The sequence below is a fragment of the Canis lupus genome, chromosome 2 (assembly GCF_003254725.2).
Source record: "Canis lupus dingo isolate Sandy chromosome 2, ASM325472v2, whole genome shotgun sequence".
Taxonomy (NCBI): Eukaryota; Metazoa; Chordata; class Mammalia; order Carnivora; family Canidae; genus Canis; species Canis lupus.
In genome coordinates, this window is record NC_064244.1 from 1738761 (window position 1) to 1756843 (window position 18083).

The following is an 18083-nucleotide window of genomic DNA, read 5'->3' on the forward strand; positions in this document are numbered from 1 at the left end:
TTGCCTGTCAGCGTTGTATAAGACTCGGTAATGGCTTTCTATAATAAACTCCTGTATTCATTCATTCCTTTAAAATATAATACTTATTAAAACCTTTACTATATACCACACATTTCTTTCAACTGCTTGGACCATACCAATAATCAAGACAGTCCAGACTTTAATACCCTTCTAGACGACTTTAAATGCATTAAAGTATAACTGTAGTTCAAAGACATCTAAAGAGTAGGTTAAGATAATGGAAATCTATTATAACTACACCAGAAATATCACACGGAACCCTAATTTACTAAGTGCCTACTATAAACCAGATGTTACATTAGTGCCTTTAAGATACAGTACTCCTTTAATAAAGTTGCTGTCCTGCAGAGATGACATAACTCTTTAGAAAAAATTAAGAGGCCAAACAATGAGAAAATTCTTTCCTTTAGCAGAGTTTAAATTTGGTTTTCCAGACTAGAGGGAATTCTCCATCCTAAAGCTGACTTGTAATAGAGTTGTGTCAATTCATTCACACAAGAAATTTTTCATCTTAGTTGAACTACACCAACTGTATGAAGATTTGGGGGTTAAAACAAGAAAATCACGTTGCATGAGAATATACTTCCAAGTTCACATTTTAAGTTGAAAATTATGTAAATTCAAGCATGATGCATAAACTACCTATCCATGATAAGCCAGGTAGCTTAAGGATAAATTAGTACTAAGGAAGATACTGTGGAACCAATAATATAAATACACATTACCAGGTGCAGTGATCAGCCCCTTATCTTCCCTTACAAACACTAGTCCGAACATCACTCAGCTCAATCAGAAATCCATAGGACAGTCATTCTGCGCCAAGCAAAAACCGGGTGACAACCCAAAGCTGTCTCCAAACCATTCTGATAATAATTGAGTTTGCTGTGTGTGTGTTTTAAGTATTCAGGTGACTCTATTTCACTCCAATCCTGCACATACCTCCCCGCTACAAAAAAAAAAAAAAAAAAAAAAAAAAAAATTAAGTTTTTAACGGAAATAAGGAGCTGCCCAATGGGGTCAATCTGTAAGTTTCCGGGGGAAGCCGATACACGCCAACCCTGTTCTCCCCACTCTAGGTAGAGACTGATTCCGAAAAGGGATTCACTCATTTCCGCCAAACATCATCCAGTCCTTCCGCCTCCCAAAGGACGAACGAGAAGAACTCGGCGTGCGGGGCCCGCAGGCTCTCGGGCCGCCCCCAGCCCAGCACCGCCGCTCTCGGCTGGAGCGCGGCCAGCTCGCGCCGCCTCTCCACCTGCGCCCCCCGCCCCGCGCTACTCCCGAGCCGCCCGCTCGGGGCCTCGGGCCTCGGGGCCTCGGGGTCTCGGGGGCCGGGGGGGGCCGGGGGGCCGGGGGGCCCGGGGGCGAAGACCCGGTCCTGCCCTGCGGACTCCGGGGCGCAGGCAGAGGCGCGGCGCTGGCGAGGCTCACCGTCGATGTTCTCCCGGTCGCTGATGTGCTGCAGGTTGCAGCCCGTGTCCTCGCGGCTCAGGTCCGCGTCGGGCCGGTAGGACTCCAGCCGGGAGTGGGCATTCCTGCGGAGCTTGGGGCTGGACGACACGCAGCACGAGGTAGTGTTCCCCATCTTCGGCGGCCCCGGCTCCTGCGGCTCTCGCCTTCCTCCCGGTCCCCCGGCGCGGGGCGCGGGGCGCGGGGCGCGGGCGGCGGGCGGCGGGCGGCGGGCGCGAGGAGGGGAGGCCCGCCCGCCGCCGCGGGAGGGGGCGGAAGCGGCGGCCGGCCCCCGGGTCAGCAGCGGCGGCGGCGGCGGCGGGTCCTCGCCATGGGCGGCGGCGGCGGCGGCGGCGGCGACGAGCGGGCGGCTCCCGGCTCCCCCCTGCCTCGCTGCGCGCCCGCCCAAGTCCCGCGGGCCTGTCCGCGGCGGAGGAGCGCTCGGGTCCGCGCGACTGCGGCCGCCGAGCCCGGCTCACCCCGCCGCGGCCATGGCGGGCGGCGCCGCGCAGGCCGCCTCACCCCCCGCGCTTCCCGGTCGGCGCCCGGGTCTCCGGCGGCGGCGGCGGCGGCCCACGAACAGCTTCCGGTTCAAGCGAGGGAGACGCGAGTTCGTGAGGGCGGAAGGGCCGGCGGGCGGGCGTCGGTGCGGCCCTCGGGCGGGGCGCGGGGAGCCGGGGAGCCGGGAGCCGGGAGCCGGGGAGCCCCGCGCGGCGAGCGAGGATGCCCGCCCCCGCCCCCTACGGCGCCCGCCCCGCCCCGCCCGGTCGCCGCCTCTTCCCTCTGCCCTGGAAGCGGATGGGCGGCCGAGGGAGGCGGCGCGCCGAGTACGGAGCAGGGGTCGGGGCCGCCCTCGGGCAGGCGGGCGCGGGGGCCGCAGACCCAGCCGGTGGGAGCTCCGCTCTCGGCGTCCTCCACCTCCCCCGAGCCCTCCCCGGGGACCCGAAGTGCGGGGCGGGCCTGCGCCGCCCTGGGCCCGGCCGGGTCCCCGGGGGCCGCGGATAGGGGGGACGGAGCCGGAGGAGGGGCTGGGGGCGCAGTGGGGGAGGGGAGGGGAGGGGTGCGCCGGGGTGCCGCGGGGGGGGGGGGGCGGGGCGAGGACGGAGCCGGAGGAGGGGCTGGGGGCGCAGTGGGGGAGGGGAGGGGAGGGGTGCGCCGGGGTGCCGCGGGGGGGGGGGCGGGGCGAGGACGGAGCCGGAGGAGGGGCTGGGGGCGCAGTGGGGGAGGGGAGGGGAGGGGTGCGCCGGGGTGCCGCGGGGGGGGGGGGCGGGGCGAGGACGGAGCCGGAGGAGGGGCTGGGGGCGCAGTGGGGGAGGGGAGGGGAGGGGTGCGCCGGGGTGCCGCGGGGCGGGGCGGGGCGAGGACGGAGCCGGAGGAGGGGCTGGGGGCGCAGTGGGGGAGGGGAGGGGAGGGGTGCGCCGGGGTGCCGCGGGGGGGGGGCGGGGCGAGGACGGAGCCGGAGGAGGAGCTGGGGGCGCAGTGGGGGAGGGGAGGGGAGGGGTGCGCCGGGGTGCCGCGGGGGGGGGGGGCGGGGCGAGGACGGAGCCGGAGGAGGGGCTGGGGGCGCAGTGGGGGAGGGGAGGGGAGGGGTGCGCCGGGGTGCCGCGGGGGGGGGGGGCGGGGCGAGGACGGAGCCGGAGGAGGGGCTGGGGGCGCAGTGGGGGAGGGGAGGGGAGGGGTGCGCCGGGGTGCCGCGGGGGGGGGGGGGCGGGGCGAGGACGGAGCCGGAGGAGGGGCTGGGGGCGCAGTGGGGGAGGGGAGGGGAGGGGTGCGCCGGGGTGCCGCGGGGGGGGGGGGCGGGCGAGGACGGAGCCGGAGGAGGGGCTGGGGGCGCAGTGGGGGAGGGGAGGGGAGGGGTGCGCCGGGGTGCCGCGGGGCGGGGCGGGGCGAGGACGGAGCCGGAGGAGGGGCTGGGGGCGCAGTGGGGGAGGGGAGGGGAGGGGTGCGCCGGGGTGCCGCGGGGGGGGGCGGGGCGAGGACGGAGCCGGAGGAGGAGCTGGGGGCGCAGTGGGGGAGGGGAGGGGAGGGGTGCGCCGGGGTGCCGCGGGGGGGGGCGGGGCGAGGACGGAGCCGGAGGAGGGGCTGGGGGCGCAGTGGGGGGAGGGGAGGGGTGCGCCGGGGTGCCGCGGGGGCGGGGCGGGGACGGAGCCGGAGGAGGGGCTGGGGGCGCAGTGGGGGAGGGGAGGGGTGCGCCGGGGTGCCGCGGGGGGGGCGGGGCGAGGACGGAGCCGGAGGAGGGGCTGGGGGCGCAGTGGGGGAGGGGAGGGGAGGGGTGCGCCGGGGTGCCGCGGGGGGGGGCGGGGCGAGGACGGAGCCGGAGGAGGGGCTGGGGGCGCAGTGGGGGAGGGGAGGGGTGCGCCGGGGTGCCGCGGGGGCGGGGCGGGGACGGAGCCGGAGGAGGGGCTGGGGGCGCAGTGGGGGAGGGGAGGGGGAGGGGTGCGCCGGGGTGCCGCGGGGGGGCGGGGCGAGGACGGAGCCGGAGGAGGGGCTGGGGGCGCAGTGGGGGAGGGGAGGGGGAGGGGTGCGCCGGAGCGCCGCGAGGGGGTGGGGCGGGGGACGGAGCCGGGCTGCGGGCGGCGGGCGGCGGGCGGCGGGCGGCGGGCCGCGGTAGGGAGGGGCTGGGGCCGCGAAGGCTGTCTCGCACACCGGCGGGAAAGGGGTTGTCTTGTTTGGCCTGTTTTGTTTTAAGCATTTAAAAGGAAACGGGACCCTGATTTGGGATTTCTCGCGTCTACTTTGAGTTCTGACCTTGTTTTAGAGGGTGGGGTAGATCTTGGGGGTTCCCGGGCCACACTCCTGTCGAAGTAGCCGCAGTGGGAAGTTAACGTGCGGACCGGGACCGCTAACGGGCGCTGTCCTGCACTTTCCAGGGCTGCTGAGGGCGTCTTGCGGAGACCAGCGTAGCCTGAGCGTGTGAGCGGAGATCAAGGGACGCGATGGGACGTGCCTGGCCCACGGTTGGCGGGCTCCATGCCCTCCCAGCACCCCACAAAGACCTCCTCAGGGTGCAGAAATAATCTTCCCATTCTTTCCAAATAGTCAGTGAGCAAGTCAGGAGAGACTCAGGGGAAAAAATGGCTGTGAACACAAAAAATACGGTGCAACCCTCTTCATTTATATCTGGGGATACTTGAAGCCCAAAAAGATGAAGCGCCTCGATTTGCCCAGGGTCCCAGTACAAGTCAGTGATAGATGCAAGCACTGAAAGGGAAGAAAAGGATTGCGGAAACTAATACATCATCAGCAACGTGTGGACTTCTTACCTGAGGCTTTATAAACACGTATTTCGTTTAATTCTTGATATCTAGCCCTTTTTACAACCTGTACTCTCTCTGCCATGCAGTCATGTTTATACATTTATCAGCCAATAATCAAAAGAGCCTCATGCTCTCCAGTGGATTAATGCCATTTGTTGCAATAAGTGGCGGATGTCCTTGGAAAATAAATGGCAGCAAAGTACTGATGTTGACAAGATGAGAAAGGGAGTTCCAAAGAATTGCAGCCCTGAAAAGGTGGGTAGATATCAACAAGACAAAATAATGCTCCTTATTAAGGTGGTTCTGATCTTGCTTCCCAGGAAAGTTATAGGGACATAACTGCAAGTCACTGAATGTGAATATTCACATTTCCGGGGCTACAGCGTGCGGATAAGATGGATGAAAATTGGGACGGGGGTTATCATATTGTCTGTTCTGATTGCTGGTTTGTAATTGGGGCACTATAAACACCCAGATACTGAACCATAAGTGTATGGCATATCCACTCAGGCATATTAAATAATTTTCATTTAATTGTGGAATTTATAATGTTTTATTAATGAAATGGTTTGAAAGGTTTAAGAGGAAAGGCAGAGTAGCTGTTTGCAAGCTTCCTGTGCTGGCGGGTCACTGGGCAGTGTTAACAAAAAAGAGCATCTCGAGGCGAAGGAAGACAGGACCAGGGGTCAGGGTAGCCACAGACTTGCCAAGGTGTGGATGGCCATTGGTCTACAAGGGCTTTTCCATCCCCCACCGTCCTCATCCCCTCTTCCACATTCCTGCTGTGTTCCCTGTTGGACTTACTCAGAAGTCTTGACTTTTAGTGTATAGGCCCAGGACTACTATTAAAGCCTTATCAGTGACTCACCTGAGTGCCACCCCCTTTTGCCCTTCCCCTTGGCCCACACACATGCGCACTTCAGACTGCTCCAGGCAAAGATACCTCGCCTTTGAAACACAGTGACGCTTTGGAGAGGTTGCAGAAGCAAAGCAATTCCAAGACACTAATGAAATATATCATTTATTGAACACCTGCTGAGAGTCATATTCCGTAATAAGTATTTTTTACATCTAAGCCTATGCTGTTTCCCACATTTTACAAATAAAGACACTTTAATTCTGATAATTAAACCTAAGATCAGAGTACTGAGAAAAGGCCTGAGTGGGTATATGAACCTTGGTTCTAACTGCAAAGTCCGTAAGTTCCCCTCTCAGCTATATCTACCCCAATACCTCCTGCCCCCATGTCCAAGTATCACTGAGCAAGAAGCGAGCAAAGAAATGGGTTAGAATAATGAGAGAAGAAATCTGCAAAAGTTATGAGTGGAAGAGATTCTGGAAAAGAGACTCTAGTTTTACTTCTCCTTTTTTATTCTCTCTGAAGGAAGCTAGCAGTGACTGCTTAGGACTAGTTCTAGACTTGAAGAAGAAAAGGGATCATTATTTCTGTGGGCCTCCCTCTTAACCAGAGTAAATAGACGGGCAAGAAGGTTGAAGAGAAGCATATGCAGAAATAACATGTGCATTTAGCCACAGTACCTTTAACATTGCATCACTTAGGAATCTAAATGCAAGAACACTTCCTCAGTAAAGTAAATCTAGCCCAGGATTGAAGCCAGAGGAGGAGAGGGAGGGTGAGCACTACAACCCAAGAACCCATCCTCAAATCATTCAGCCTTTTGAGAAAACATCAACCTGTATATACTTGTAACCCACTCTGCTCTTTAAGCAGAAAGAATAATTTGTATATTTTTTTTCCTTCATCTTTCTCTGTAATCACTATTTAAGATTTTGATCATGGGATCCCTGGGTGGCGCAGCGGTTTGGCGCCTGCCTTTGGCCCAGGGCGCGATCCTGGAGACCCGGGATCGAATCCCACATCGGGCTTCCGGTGCATGGAGCCTGCTTCTCCCTCTGCCTGTGTCTCTGCCTCTCTCTCTCTGTGACTATCATAAATAAATAAAAATTAAAAAAAAAAAATATTAAAAAAAAAAAGATTTTGATCATTATGAAGAGGTCAGTATGGAACTTGGGTGAACTACCTAAGTCATTGCTCTCCAATTTTGGTTTTTTTTTTTTAGCAGTGGTAGCTTTTTTCTTTTTTTAATTTCAGTGCAACCACAATATTTAAAACATGATCAATATTAGTATTAACCTATAAGATCTACTTATAAGAAATAAACTATTGAGAATAAGCTATCTTAATTGAATCAGTTCATGATTATAGTCTTACTTCAGTCCCATTTATATCCCTGAAATATGAATCAGTCATTTGCATAATGCCCTGAATCACCCCCTAGAATACAGAAAATACAGAGCCAAGTTAACCAGGGCCTGGACTTTTGGTCAAAAGAAGAAAAATAGTCTTGGGGGGAAAAAAAAACCTTCTCAGAGTATATCTGCCCTTTCCTTATCACCTGGTAACCAGTTTCTTGTGTTACTTAACATTTGTAAGGCAGGTATGAAAAAACCAAGATTCTGTCTGTTGTACCACCAGCGCTCCCCCGTCACCCTCACTCTCCAGTGACCTCCCCTCCAGATAAAGGCCTCCATCTAGTACTTGAAGGTGGGCAGTCCTCTGTGTGACCTGCTCTTGAGGAGGTATTTACTTTGATAGCCACTTGACCTTGACCAGTGTAAGTGATTCACTTATTGATAAAACATTTCTTGGGATGCCTGGGTGGCTCAGTGGATGAGCATCTGCCTTCGGCTGAGGGCGTGATCCCGGGGTCCAGGATTAAGTCCCACATTGGGCTCCTTGCAGGGAGCCTGCTTCTCCCTCTGCCTGTGTCTCTTCCTCTCTCTCTCTCTCTGTCTCTCTCTTTCTCTCTCTCTCTCTGTGTCTCATGAATAAATAAAATCTTTAAAAAGAATTATTCAAAGTGTACTGAGCCTGGCACCTTAGGGATACAAAAATGGATAAGATTTCATTCTCACCCCTCATTATCTGATATGGTAAACAGTCCAAAGATCAGGTGTAGAATATGATCATAGTCACCTAGTGGTAAAATCTGAAGACCTCCGAAACTGCAACCTGTAACTAAAAACGATTCTTGCCTGTGGATGCATCTAACATTCCACTATGGAAGATTTATTCTTATGAATAAAACCCGGAGATTGGCAGAATGAAAATTTCCACAGGCAATTAAAGATGGATAGGAATTTTTAAACAAGTCCCTTGGACTAGAGTAACTGCCAGGAACAATGTGTTAAGCAGGATTCTGAGGTCATTCCAGCCAACAGGGAAAAATGCTGCCATAAGGAAAGAAGGAGGAGATAGTACTTGTGCCACATACATATTTCCTATCCATGAGTAAAACCTTTGTTTATGGAACAAATAATAAAGCCAGGGACAGCCATAGTCTCTGGGTTTCTGGGCAAAGGCCCACTTGGAAACTGATTCATCTGTCCCCAGGCTAACCAGCCTAAGAAGTCTAATCTCTCTCTTGTCATTGCCAAGCTCTACCTACTTACTTCATCCCTCCATGCTCACCAAAAATAGAAATAGTAAAAGTATGGGCGGTCTCAGAACTAGAATATACTTTTGATAAGGCGAATCCCAGCATCTCACAGGGCCAGACTGTGAAAGGCTATTTTCTACCCAGTGTCCTCATCTTCCTTTTTATGGACCCCTGCATTTTGTGAGAACCAGCAGTATGCCCACCTCGACATTAACAGCTGGCCATGCAACTAAGTTTGGCCAATGATAATATGAGTGGAATTTTACGGGAAAGCTCTCTGAAGGTATCTCCTCTTCTCTGCTTCTTGGAATGTGGACATGATAGCTGGAATTCTGCACTTTGGAATACCAGCTGACTTTGAGGATGAAAGCCAGGATATGTCCCTATATGCTTATTTTACATGAAAGAAATAAACTATGTTGTGTAGGTCACTATTATTTTAAATTCCTAAGTAATATGCAGCCAAATCTGATCCTAATTTGGCAAGGGTTTAATATTATCCTTTAATAGAGTGTTATGTCTCTGTGTCAGCAATTTTCACTGATTAGCTTCCAGATAATGGGGACTCTGACCTAGAACTGTGCGGTCATCTTATATACTTGGCTTCACATAGTAAAAGCCAGGTTGGAATGGGAAAATGCAGTAGACAGGCTCTAGAGTCAAGGTAGGAGTTTGTTGCAAAAAGAAGTTATTCCTCCAAAGGACAGATAATCCCCATAGAAATGAAAAGAAGTAAATGCCTGATGCATTATTTTAATATAGCACTCCTTTGGTATTCCCAGAATTAGAACCAAAGGTTCCTGTGAGCAGGAAACTCAATCAACATACCATGGTATATATGCTGAATATCCACCTGACCCAGGAAATTGTTTCCTGCTAAAAAGGTTTTTTGTTGTCGTTGTTGTTTTCCTGGACCTCTCTTCATGACTCCTACCATTGACTATTTGGAAAAAGGTTAAAAAGTTGGTTTCTGCCACCTTGTATTCTTCCAAACACACACAAGAAGTCTTTCTAGTCTAATATGGTTGGCATTAGGGGCATTGGTGGGGAATTTATTGGATGTCTCCCATGAGCCAGGCACTTTGAAATAACTTTTATGTTATTGACTGGCCTCATTTCCGACCCTGTTCCCAACATGACAAAACCCAGCAACATTTTTTTTTTAATTTCTATTTATTCATGAGAGACACAGAGAGACAGAGACATAGGCAGAGGAAGAACAGGCTCCCCACAAGGAGCCCAATGTGGGACTCGATCCCAGGACCCTGGCATCACGACCTGAGCCAAAGGCAGACGCTCAACCACTGGAGCCACCCAGGCATTTCCCCAGCAGCATTTTAAAAGTAAAATACGAGGGATCCCTGGGTGGCACAGCGGTTTGGCGCCTGCCTTTGGCCCAGGGCGCGATCCTGGAGACCCGGGATCGAATCCCACGTCGGGCTCCCGGTGCATGGAGCCTGCTTCTCCCTCTGCCTGTGTCTCTGCCTCTCTCTCTCTCTCTCTGTGACTATCATATATATATTAAAAAAATAAATAAATAAATAAAATAAAATAAAAGTAAAATAAGGATAGTCGATGAATTGTGTTCACTTATTGTCTCTACTTAATTCTTAACCTCCTAGGAACTCCAAATATTCCACAGCTATACCTCAACCTTTAAATAGCCCTGGGTCCCCAGGAGCAGCCAGGTAGATCCTACTGAAGTGGGCAATCCTGTCCTTCTCCTTAAGATTTGTCAATAGTGGGCAGCCCAGGTGGCTCAGTGGTTTAGCGCCGCCTTCAGCCCAGGGCGTGATCCTGGGGACCAGGGATCGAGTCCCGCGTCAGGCTCCCTGCATGGAGCCTGCTTCTCCCTCTGCCTATGCCTCTGCCTCTCTCTGTTTCTCAAATAAATAAAATCTTTAAAAAAAAAAAAAAAAAAAGGATTTGTCAATAGCCTCTCACAGCCTGTAGAATAAAAACTCCACTCTGCCTGGCATTCAACTCCCCTGCCTTTTCTCCAGCCAATTAGAACTGCTAACAATTCACTATCAGGCCTGCCATTCCTGTCCCACTTTGTGTGACCCCATCACCTGAACACCCTTCCTCTGATGCCCAGCTCCACCTGTTTTTAATCATCAGCCTTCAAGGCCTGGCACAAGCACTGTTTTTTCTCAGCCCCTCTGCTGGAGATCATAAATTCATATAGGTTTTATCTAAAATCACTCATCTCTTGTTATCTACTTGTTATTTTTATGCATTAATTTTGTTTTATCTTGCCTACTAAACTACACTCTGAAAGGGCACCCCTGTTTGCTTCCCTGATTGTTCTTTGTAGCATTTTGCCCCAGTGCCTGGCATGTAGGACATACTCAAGGACTATTTGTTACCTGAGTAAGAGGCTAGGCAAGTACCTGAACATGCTTCCTCCCCTGTTAATCCCCATGCTTCTCTCTATTCTTTATTCTCAGCAGGAAGACAGACTGAAGGGGGAAGGAACACTACTGTTAGTGACAACAGTAGAAAAGTCTTCACTGATAATTGTCTTTCATTATATGTTGAAATATTTGAGGAAATATATCTTGCATTGTGAAGCTTTTGAGGTTCATAGAGATCTATAAGCAATGAAGTGTTTATTACCTTTTATGCCTTCTTGCGAATTAGTTAACCAGGAATACAGCCCTTATGAAATAGAGTTGTGCTTTTCCGAACCTAGCTCTGACTGTATTAGAAACGTTAGAGAGAAAGCATTCATTAATTTGTTTACTTCAAAAAGAAAAGTTAGAATCCCAGAGTTTAGATTGTCATGCTTCACGTTTTTTTAAGCCTGAAAGCACCCAATTCCAGAAGAAAAAAGCTAATATGCAGTATGTGGGTGCATTCATGTGTGTGTATATGCATGCATGCGGTGCATACATACTCAAAAGCCACATTCGTTCAGTTGACAAATTTTGCCAATTTGTCCGAGTCAGTGAAGAAGGAGATTGCCCATGTCTGGAGACATGTTTTATTGCCACCACAGGGGAAGGAATGCTCCTACTAGTGGCTAGGAGCCAGAGATGCTGCTAAATATCCTATAGTGCACAGGATAGCCCCCACAAGAAATACACAACACAAAATGGCAGTAGTGCCAAGGTTGAGAAATCCTATCTAAATTTGCCAGTTATGGGATCCCTGGGTGGCGCAGCGGTTTGGTGCCTGCCTTTGGCCCAGGGCGCGATCCTGGAGCCCCGGGATCGAATCCCACGTCGGGGTCCTGGTGCATGGAGCCTGCTTCTCCCTCTGCCTGTGTCTCTGCCTCTCTCTCTCTCTCTCTCTCTCTGTGACTATCATAAATAAATAAAAATTAAAAAAATAAATAAATAAATAAATTTGCCAGTTATTATTCACTGCACAAATGTTACTGATTCTTTCCATTAGGAGGTACACATTCTTATGCTTTTCATAGCATCTGAAAGAAAATAACAATTCATTATCTAGTTTAGCTTCAGACCAAAAACTATTTAAAAGGAAAAAGTAACACTTATTTTCAAAAGAAAAAGATATATTGTTAGCTTCAAAACACTTCTTAAGATTAGTTTCTGCAGGAGGGCTTTCAAACAGTCATTCTGGTTCCAGAATTTCCCACATTACTCTAGAAATGTATTTATGTGGGCCTGGAAATCTGCCCAGTTGCAGATAGCAGGCCTGTAACAGATTTTTTTTATTATTATAATTAAACTAAAGAAAAAAAGAGCTTAGAAGCTAAAAGAGCCTTTGAGAACATTGTTGAGTTTATGTGCAAGGCTCAGAAAATATCACTGGATTTATTCTAAAGTCAGAGGTATTAGCCCTCATTCAGTATTTTGTTAATATTTTTCCCTTTATTAAGGGAGGCAGGATTTCCTTCGACCATTTGATCATTTCCCATATTTTTTCTTGTATAATAATGTGATCGTACTATATATAAAATTTGATAGCTTCCATTTTTTTCTACAGTGCCTATAAGGTACTTTCCCAAACCAGTTAACATTTTTAAAAAATTATCAAGACTGAGAGCGCCTGGATATCACAGTCAGTTAAGTGTCCTACTCTTGGTTTCAGCTCAGGTCATGATTTCAGGATGCTGGGATCGAGCTGCACTTTGGGCTCCACGCTCAGTGTGAATGAATACTACTTGAGATTCTCTTTCCCTCTCTCTGTGCCCCTCCCCCCACTCATGCACTCTCTCTACAAGAAATAAATCCTTGAAAAAAAATACCATGACTGCAAAATATATAGATGTGCCATAATTTATTTAACACTTCACAATTATTGGACATTTCATTTGTTTCAGTATAATAAAAAATAGTTCCGAGGTGTGCATTTTTATATACTGATCTTTTTTTACATCTGCTTATTTACATAAAAACAGTTAATTAGTCTGAGTCATTTTGACCAGAGAGGAACAGCTTAAAATCTCTTAAGTGTTGCCATATAGTATTTTAGAGTTCATAACCATCTAACAAATAATTGTTTCCTTACTGAAATTCCAAGCTCAGAAAGGAACTTCTGAGCATTCTATGATCTGTAATTGGATGAGTTTCCATTGCCTCTGAGATTTATACATATCTATATCACAGGTTTTATTTTATTAATACATGTTATCTTTTACCTACATTTCTCCAAATAAACTCTGAAGTGGAAAACAGAACTTGTATATTTTTTCTAGCCCCACTGTTATGAACACTAATGCCTAAGAAACACTCCACTTCTGAGAACAGTAACACCTGACAGGCATCAAGGTACTGTCAGGTAAATCTCCAGAAGCAGTAATTGATTGTCTCAATTGTAGCTTCCTGTGATGGACCACAACAGTTTTGCATACCTAACAAAGGGAAGCTGCAATACAATTAGCTGTTTTCTAAATCCAGCCCTCACAATTGTTCAGCATGTTGTTTTTCCAAGTCCTAAATTGCTTCCGTGTATCGTGTTATTTCTATTTTTCTTTCTGTCCAGCAGGTGAACTTACAGTTGCTATTACCTGCAGTGCTTCCTCATGGTAATATCACCTTACCCCCAGACCTTCAAGTGCCTGCAAAATGACCACGTGACTGTTAAAAACCTCATAGAAGCTTCTTCCTGTTGCTTAGTTATTATCCTTCTGCATTTCCTGGGGACTTTACCTTTTCACAGTATATGATGCTAAGTTTTAATGACTGTCAAACAGTCATTGTATGGTAAATGCCAAGAAAAACAGTGAGGGCAGCACGGTGGCTCAGCAGTTTAGCACGCCTTTGAATTGAGACCCACCTCAGGCTCCCTGCTTAGATGGAGCCTGCTTCTCCGTCTGCCTATGTCTCTGCCCACCCACCCCCCTCATGAATAAATAAATAAAATCTTTTTAAAAAAATGAGTGATACAAAGAAGTGAAGATCTGTACCTTTATCCCGGCTCCATATCTATACTTTTTGTCATCAGCCCCAAGGATTGGGGTCTTCTATTTGAAAACGAGATCAGTTCCATACTTCTAAAGACTTCTTGCTATGATACTGGGCTTGAGAAAAGCTGTTCAAAGCAGGCACTTCCTTCAGTAGTGGCCTGAGGATGCAAAGTCCCCCTTTGCTTGGTGATAATGCCCTCAACTGCCTAACAGGATGCTTGAAATTCCCAGTTAGCCTCCCTTAGGACTAAGGCCTTAAAAATCTCATTTTACTTTTTGATAAGTGATCCTTGGAATATTCACACATTAGAATGTTACTGTTTTTTTTTTTTTTTTAAGATTTATTTATTCATGAGAGACAGAGAGGCAGAGGGAGAGGCAGGCTCCTCGCAGGGAGCCAAAAGCAGGACTCAATCCCGGATCCCAGGATCATGCCCTGAGTTGAAGGCAGACGCTTAACCACTGAGCTACCCAGGCGTCCCAATGTTACTGTTCTCTAATAGCACAATACCAGTTAGTGTATCTGATTAGCCAGAAAGATCACTTCTCAAGACACAAAAAGAATGGTACAACACAGGGCTGTATCTTCATTCATAAAACTCTGAGGGGCTAGAGAAAAAGCCATGAGAGAACAAGACCCATTCTGGGAGGGGCTCAGCCAGGAACCGCTGTGGGGAGGGCCTGGGGGTACTCAGAGGAAAACATGGGGAGGGGGGCACACCAAGTTACAGTGGATCAGGTGAAAAACAGTAAAACCTGTGCAGAGAAGACTAGGACATGAGATTGCCACTACCTTAACCTGCTCCCAGAATGTATAGGTCACAACCTTGCTCTGCAACACATCTGTATATAAAGTGCTAAACAGAAGAGAGGAACAAGATTTAGGTTCCCCATCTCCCACAACCTAATGGTACACATGGTAATATTGTGAATGGAATAGAGAAAGGCTTTCCTTCTCAGGAAATAAAAAACACTTTCACTCTTGTTTTCTCCACTCATAAGCCTGTAGAACTAATTTAAAAAATACTTGAAAGGAATATTAACATTTGTAGATGCTAAGTTATTTGGATAAAATGCTAATTATTTCCATTTAACTTATAATAGTGAATTGAAAAACTGCAACCTAAATGCCCTTGAAGCAATGACTAGTTATTGTTTCTTTTTTTTGTTTTTTTAAGATTTTATTTATTTATTCATGAAAGACACAGAGAGAGGCAGAGACACAGGCAGAGAGAGAAGCAGGCTCCATGCAGGGAGCCCCATGCGGGACCAGATCTTGGGACTCCAGGATCACGCCCCGCCCCAGGCTGAAGGCAACGCTAAACCGCCAGGCCATGGGGCTGCCCAGCAATGACTAAGTTAAATAAATTCTGCTACAGACAACAGAATCTATGAAGTCATAAAAATAAAGGTGTATACACCTATACTTATTATAGAAAGCCATGAAATATTGTCAAGGAAAAGCAGATTACATATGTGAATGTGTCCTTTGATCCTATTCATGAAAAATTATATATCTCTCTGAATATACATGTAAAGGTGCATGTTTAGGGATATTCATAAATAGAATGTATGAACAATGATAACAAGTAAAATCAAAACTGAGTTGCTTTTTATTTTGCTCTGTTTTTTTTTTTTTTTACTTTAAATCTGTATCTTTTCCAAAAGCAGTAATGCATTTCCTCACTGAATCCTTTCTCTTTAAATGTTTTTCTTCTCTTGCTAGTCTTTGTCTAAGACCATTGCCAACTAAGACAAGCAAGGATTGTAAAGTAGAATCCATGCACATGAATAGAATGGAATCCAAGCTGGAGGACATCTCATCCATGGCATAAGGTCAGGAGACAAATGGATCAAGAGACACGCAGGAAAGTGCAACCTGGAAATCTGGCATTCTGTATAGAATTCTAGCTCTTAGACCAACAGGCATCAATTGTTACAGTTTCTTGCCTTTGGACACTGAAACTATTTTATTTACTTATTAAAATTATATTAGCTATGCTGCTACTTAAGCTAAGCTATCTTCTGTCCAGTCACAGTTTCTGTCTTTGAGGGTCATGCCCCCTCACTGCCCCACCCCACCCCCTCACCCCAGGGCTGTACTCTAACAGAGTAGAGGGAACTCTGTGTGTACTATGTATGTACTAGGGAATCTATCTGTACTATTTAATAATTAAAACATTTTAAAAGACAAATCTCCAAAATGCAACCATTGTCTTCACCATTAGAATATATTTGACTGGGACACCTGGGTGGCTCAGTGGTTGAGCATCTGCCTTTGGCTCAGGGCATGATCCTGGGATCAAGTCCCGAATCAGGCTCCCCAGAGGGAGCCCGCTTCTCCCTCTGCCTATGTCTCTCTCTCTCTCTCTCTCTCTCTCTCTCTGTCTCATGAATAAATAAAGCCTTTAAAAGAAAAAAAAAAGTATTTGACAAATGTCTAAACTAGAAAGATAACAAATATTAATTATATTTGATAAACCAAGGAAGAGTGAAAACATAAAACCTTCAAACCCAGCAAAGAAGCTCAATCCCTTTAGGAAGTCTCCACTCAGAAAGAGGCCCCTAGCACATGTCTAAATGAGGTGATGAGAGGCTCACAGTACCTGCTTTGTAAACCAGACCCAGCCTCGTGACTGTCCACTCTGGCATCCAGGTCTCCTGCTCCTCTGCGAATTCTTTCTCCTCTACATCATCCACTCTCAAGAAAATTCCAGCAGCTGAGCTCTGTAAGTTAAACAGCGTGATTGATCAACACTAATCTGAATACCTGCAACATTTCTACGGAATTATGAAGAATTGAGCTTATTTTTATTTTGATTTGTAACAAAAGCCCTATACAACAAAGTAGTTGAATAAATCCCTTGATTCAATTAATACAGCAAAATCACACCAACTACTTGGCTAGCTACTGTGATCTCAGGGAGCTGAGGAACCAGTTGGAGAGAGTACAAACATGGGAGATTTAAACTGCCAGATAAGCAATATGCCTAGTAACTGCCCTAAGTGCTAAGAGGGAGCCCTCATTTCAGGTTTTGGTGGCCTTTGGAGGCTAAATGGGAGACTCATATTTGTTCAGAAAAAACTCCAAAAGTCTAGTAAGGAATTTTTTTAGAAATGAAACATTGGGCTACATTTAACAATGGTCTTTATACAGAATATCTTATTATAAGTATAATTCTCTGAATAACAGTTACTTGTGCTCACTTGTATATACTCAACATTATTTTTTTTTTTAGGATTTTATTTATTCATTCATGAGAGACACACAGAGAGAGAGAGAGAGTCAGAGACACAGGCAGAGGGAGAAGCAGGCTCCATGCAGGGAGCCTGATAAGGGACTTGCTCCCGGGTCTCCAGGATCAGGCCCTGGGCCGAAGGCAGGCACTAAACTGCTAAGCCACCCAGGGATCCCTAAATACTATTTTAACTGTCAAAACATCTAAATGAGTTTTAAGAATTTTAATATACAGGCATAACTACCACCACAAGATACAGAACATTTTTATTACCCACCAAATTCCCAAAATCTAGGTCAGTACTCCAGACCCCCACACAACCTGTCATCTGTTCTCTGTTACTATGGATTGATTTGTCTTTTCTAAGGTTTCATGAAACCATAATCATACTGTATGTATAATGTCCTTGTGTGCTGAGTGAAGTAAGTCAGTCGGAGAAGGACAAACATTATATGTTCTCATTCATGTGGGGAATATAAATAATAGTGAAAGGGAATATAAGGGAAGGGAGAAGAAATGTGTGGGAAATATCAGAAAGGGAGACAGAACGTAAAGACTGCTAACTCTGGGAAACGAACTAGGGGTGGTAGAAGGGGAGGAGGGCGGGGGGGTGGGAGTGATTGGGTGACGGGCACTGGGGGTTATTCTGTATGTTGGTAAATTGAACACCAATAAAAAAAAAGAAAAGAAAAAAAATGTCCTTGTGTAAGGCTTCTTTTAAGATTCAAATGTGTTGTTAAAAAAAAAAGATTCAGGGGATCCCTGGGTGGCGCAGCAGTTTAGCGCCTGCCTTTGGCCCAGGGCGCGATCCTGGAGACCCGGGATCGAATCCCACATCGGGCTCCAGGTGCATGGAGCCTGCTTCTCCCTCTGCCTGTGTCTCTGCCTCTCTCTCTCTCTCTGTGACTATCATAAATAAATAAAAATTAAAAAAAAAAAAAAGATTCGAATGTGTTGTTGCATATATGACTAATCAAATTTATGACTAGTTGTGTTTATGGCTAAGTTTCCTATGTATGGATATACCACATACATAGTTTATATACAACAAATATTGATGGACATTTAGGTTGTTTTTCATTTTTGTCTATTACAAATAAAGTCATTATGAACATTCTCATACAGGTCTTTGTGTGAATACATACTTTGTTTTCTCTTGGGCAAAAATGTAGAAGTTAGACTTCTGGGTTGTATGGTAAGTGTATGGTTTTTTTTTGGTTTTTGGTTTTTGGTTTTTTTAATTTATTCATTCATGAAAGACACAGAGAGAGAGGCA

The 18083-nt window shown here is 47.8% G+C and overlaps 1 protein-coding gene and 1 long non-coding RNA gene across 11 annotated transcripts in view; one reads left to right on the forward strand and one right to left on the reverse strand.

Annotated features, from left to right (window-relative positions):
* The window catches only part of CCNY (cyclin Y), a 335524-nt gene that overhangs the window by 234523 nt on the left and 82918 nt on the right, over nt 1-18083 (reverse strand). For 7 of the 9 annotated variants that reach the window (XM_049099405.1, XM_025478431.3, XM_049099407.1 and 4 more), the window contains one exon: nt 16175-16295. In XM_049099405.1, coding sequence (XP_048955362.1) covers nt 16175-16220 — 46 coding nt within the window. In that variant the 5' untranslated portion in view covers nt 16221-16295. Of the gene's footprint in view, nt 1-1452; nt 1684-16174; nt 16296-18083 lie in introns of those variants that run through there. The other 2 variants (XM_049099401.1, XM_025478436.3) reach the window with 1 other exon arrangement.
* LOC112679001 (uncharacterized) lies at nt 1453-5261 on the forward strand. Of its 2 annotated transcripts, none has more exons than XR_007405035.1 (2): nt 1453-1592; nt 4341-5261. It is a non-coding gene; the product is annotated as an uncharacterized LOC112679001 (long non-coding RNA). The 2 variants fall into 2 exon arrangements; XR_003148064.3 differs by lacking the exon at nt 1453-1592 and adding an exon at nt 2203-2359.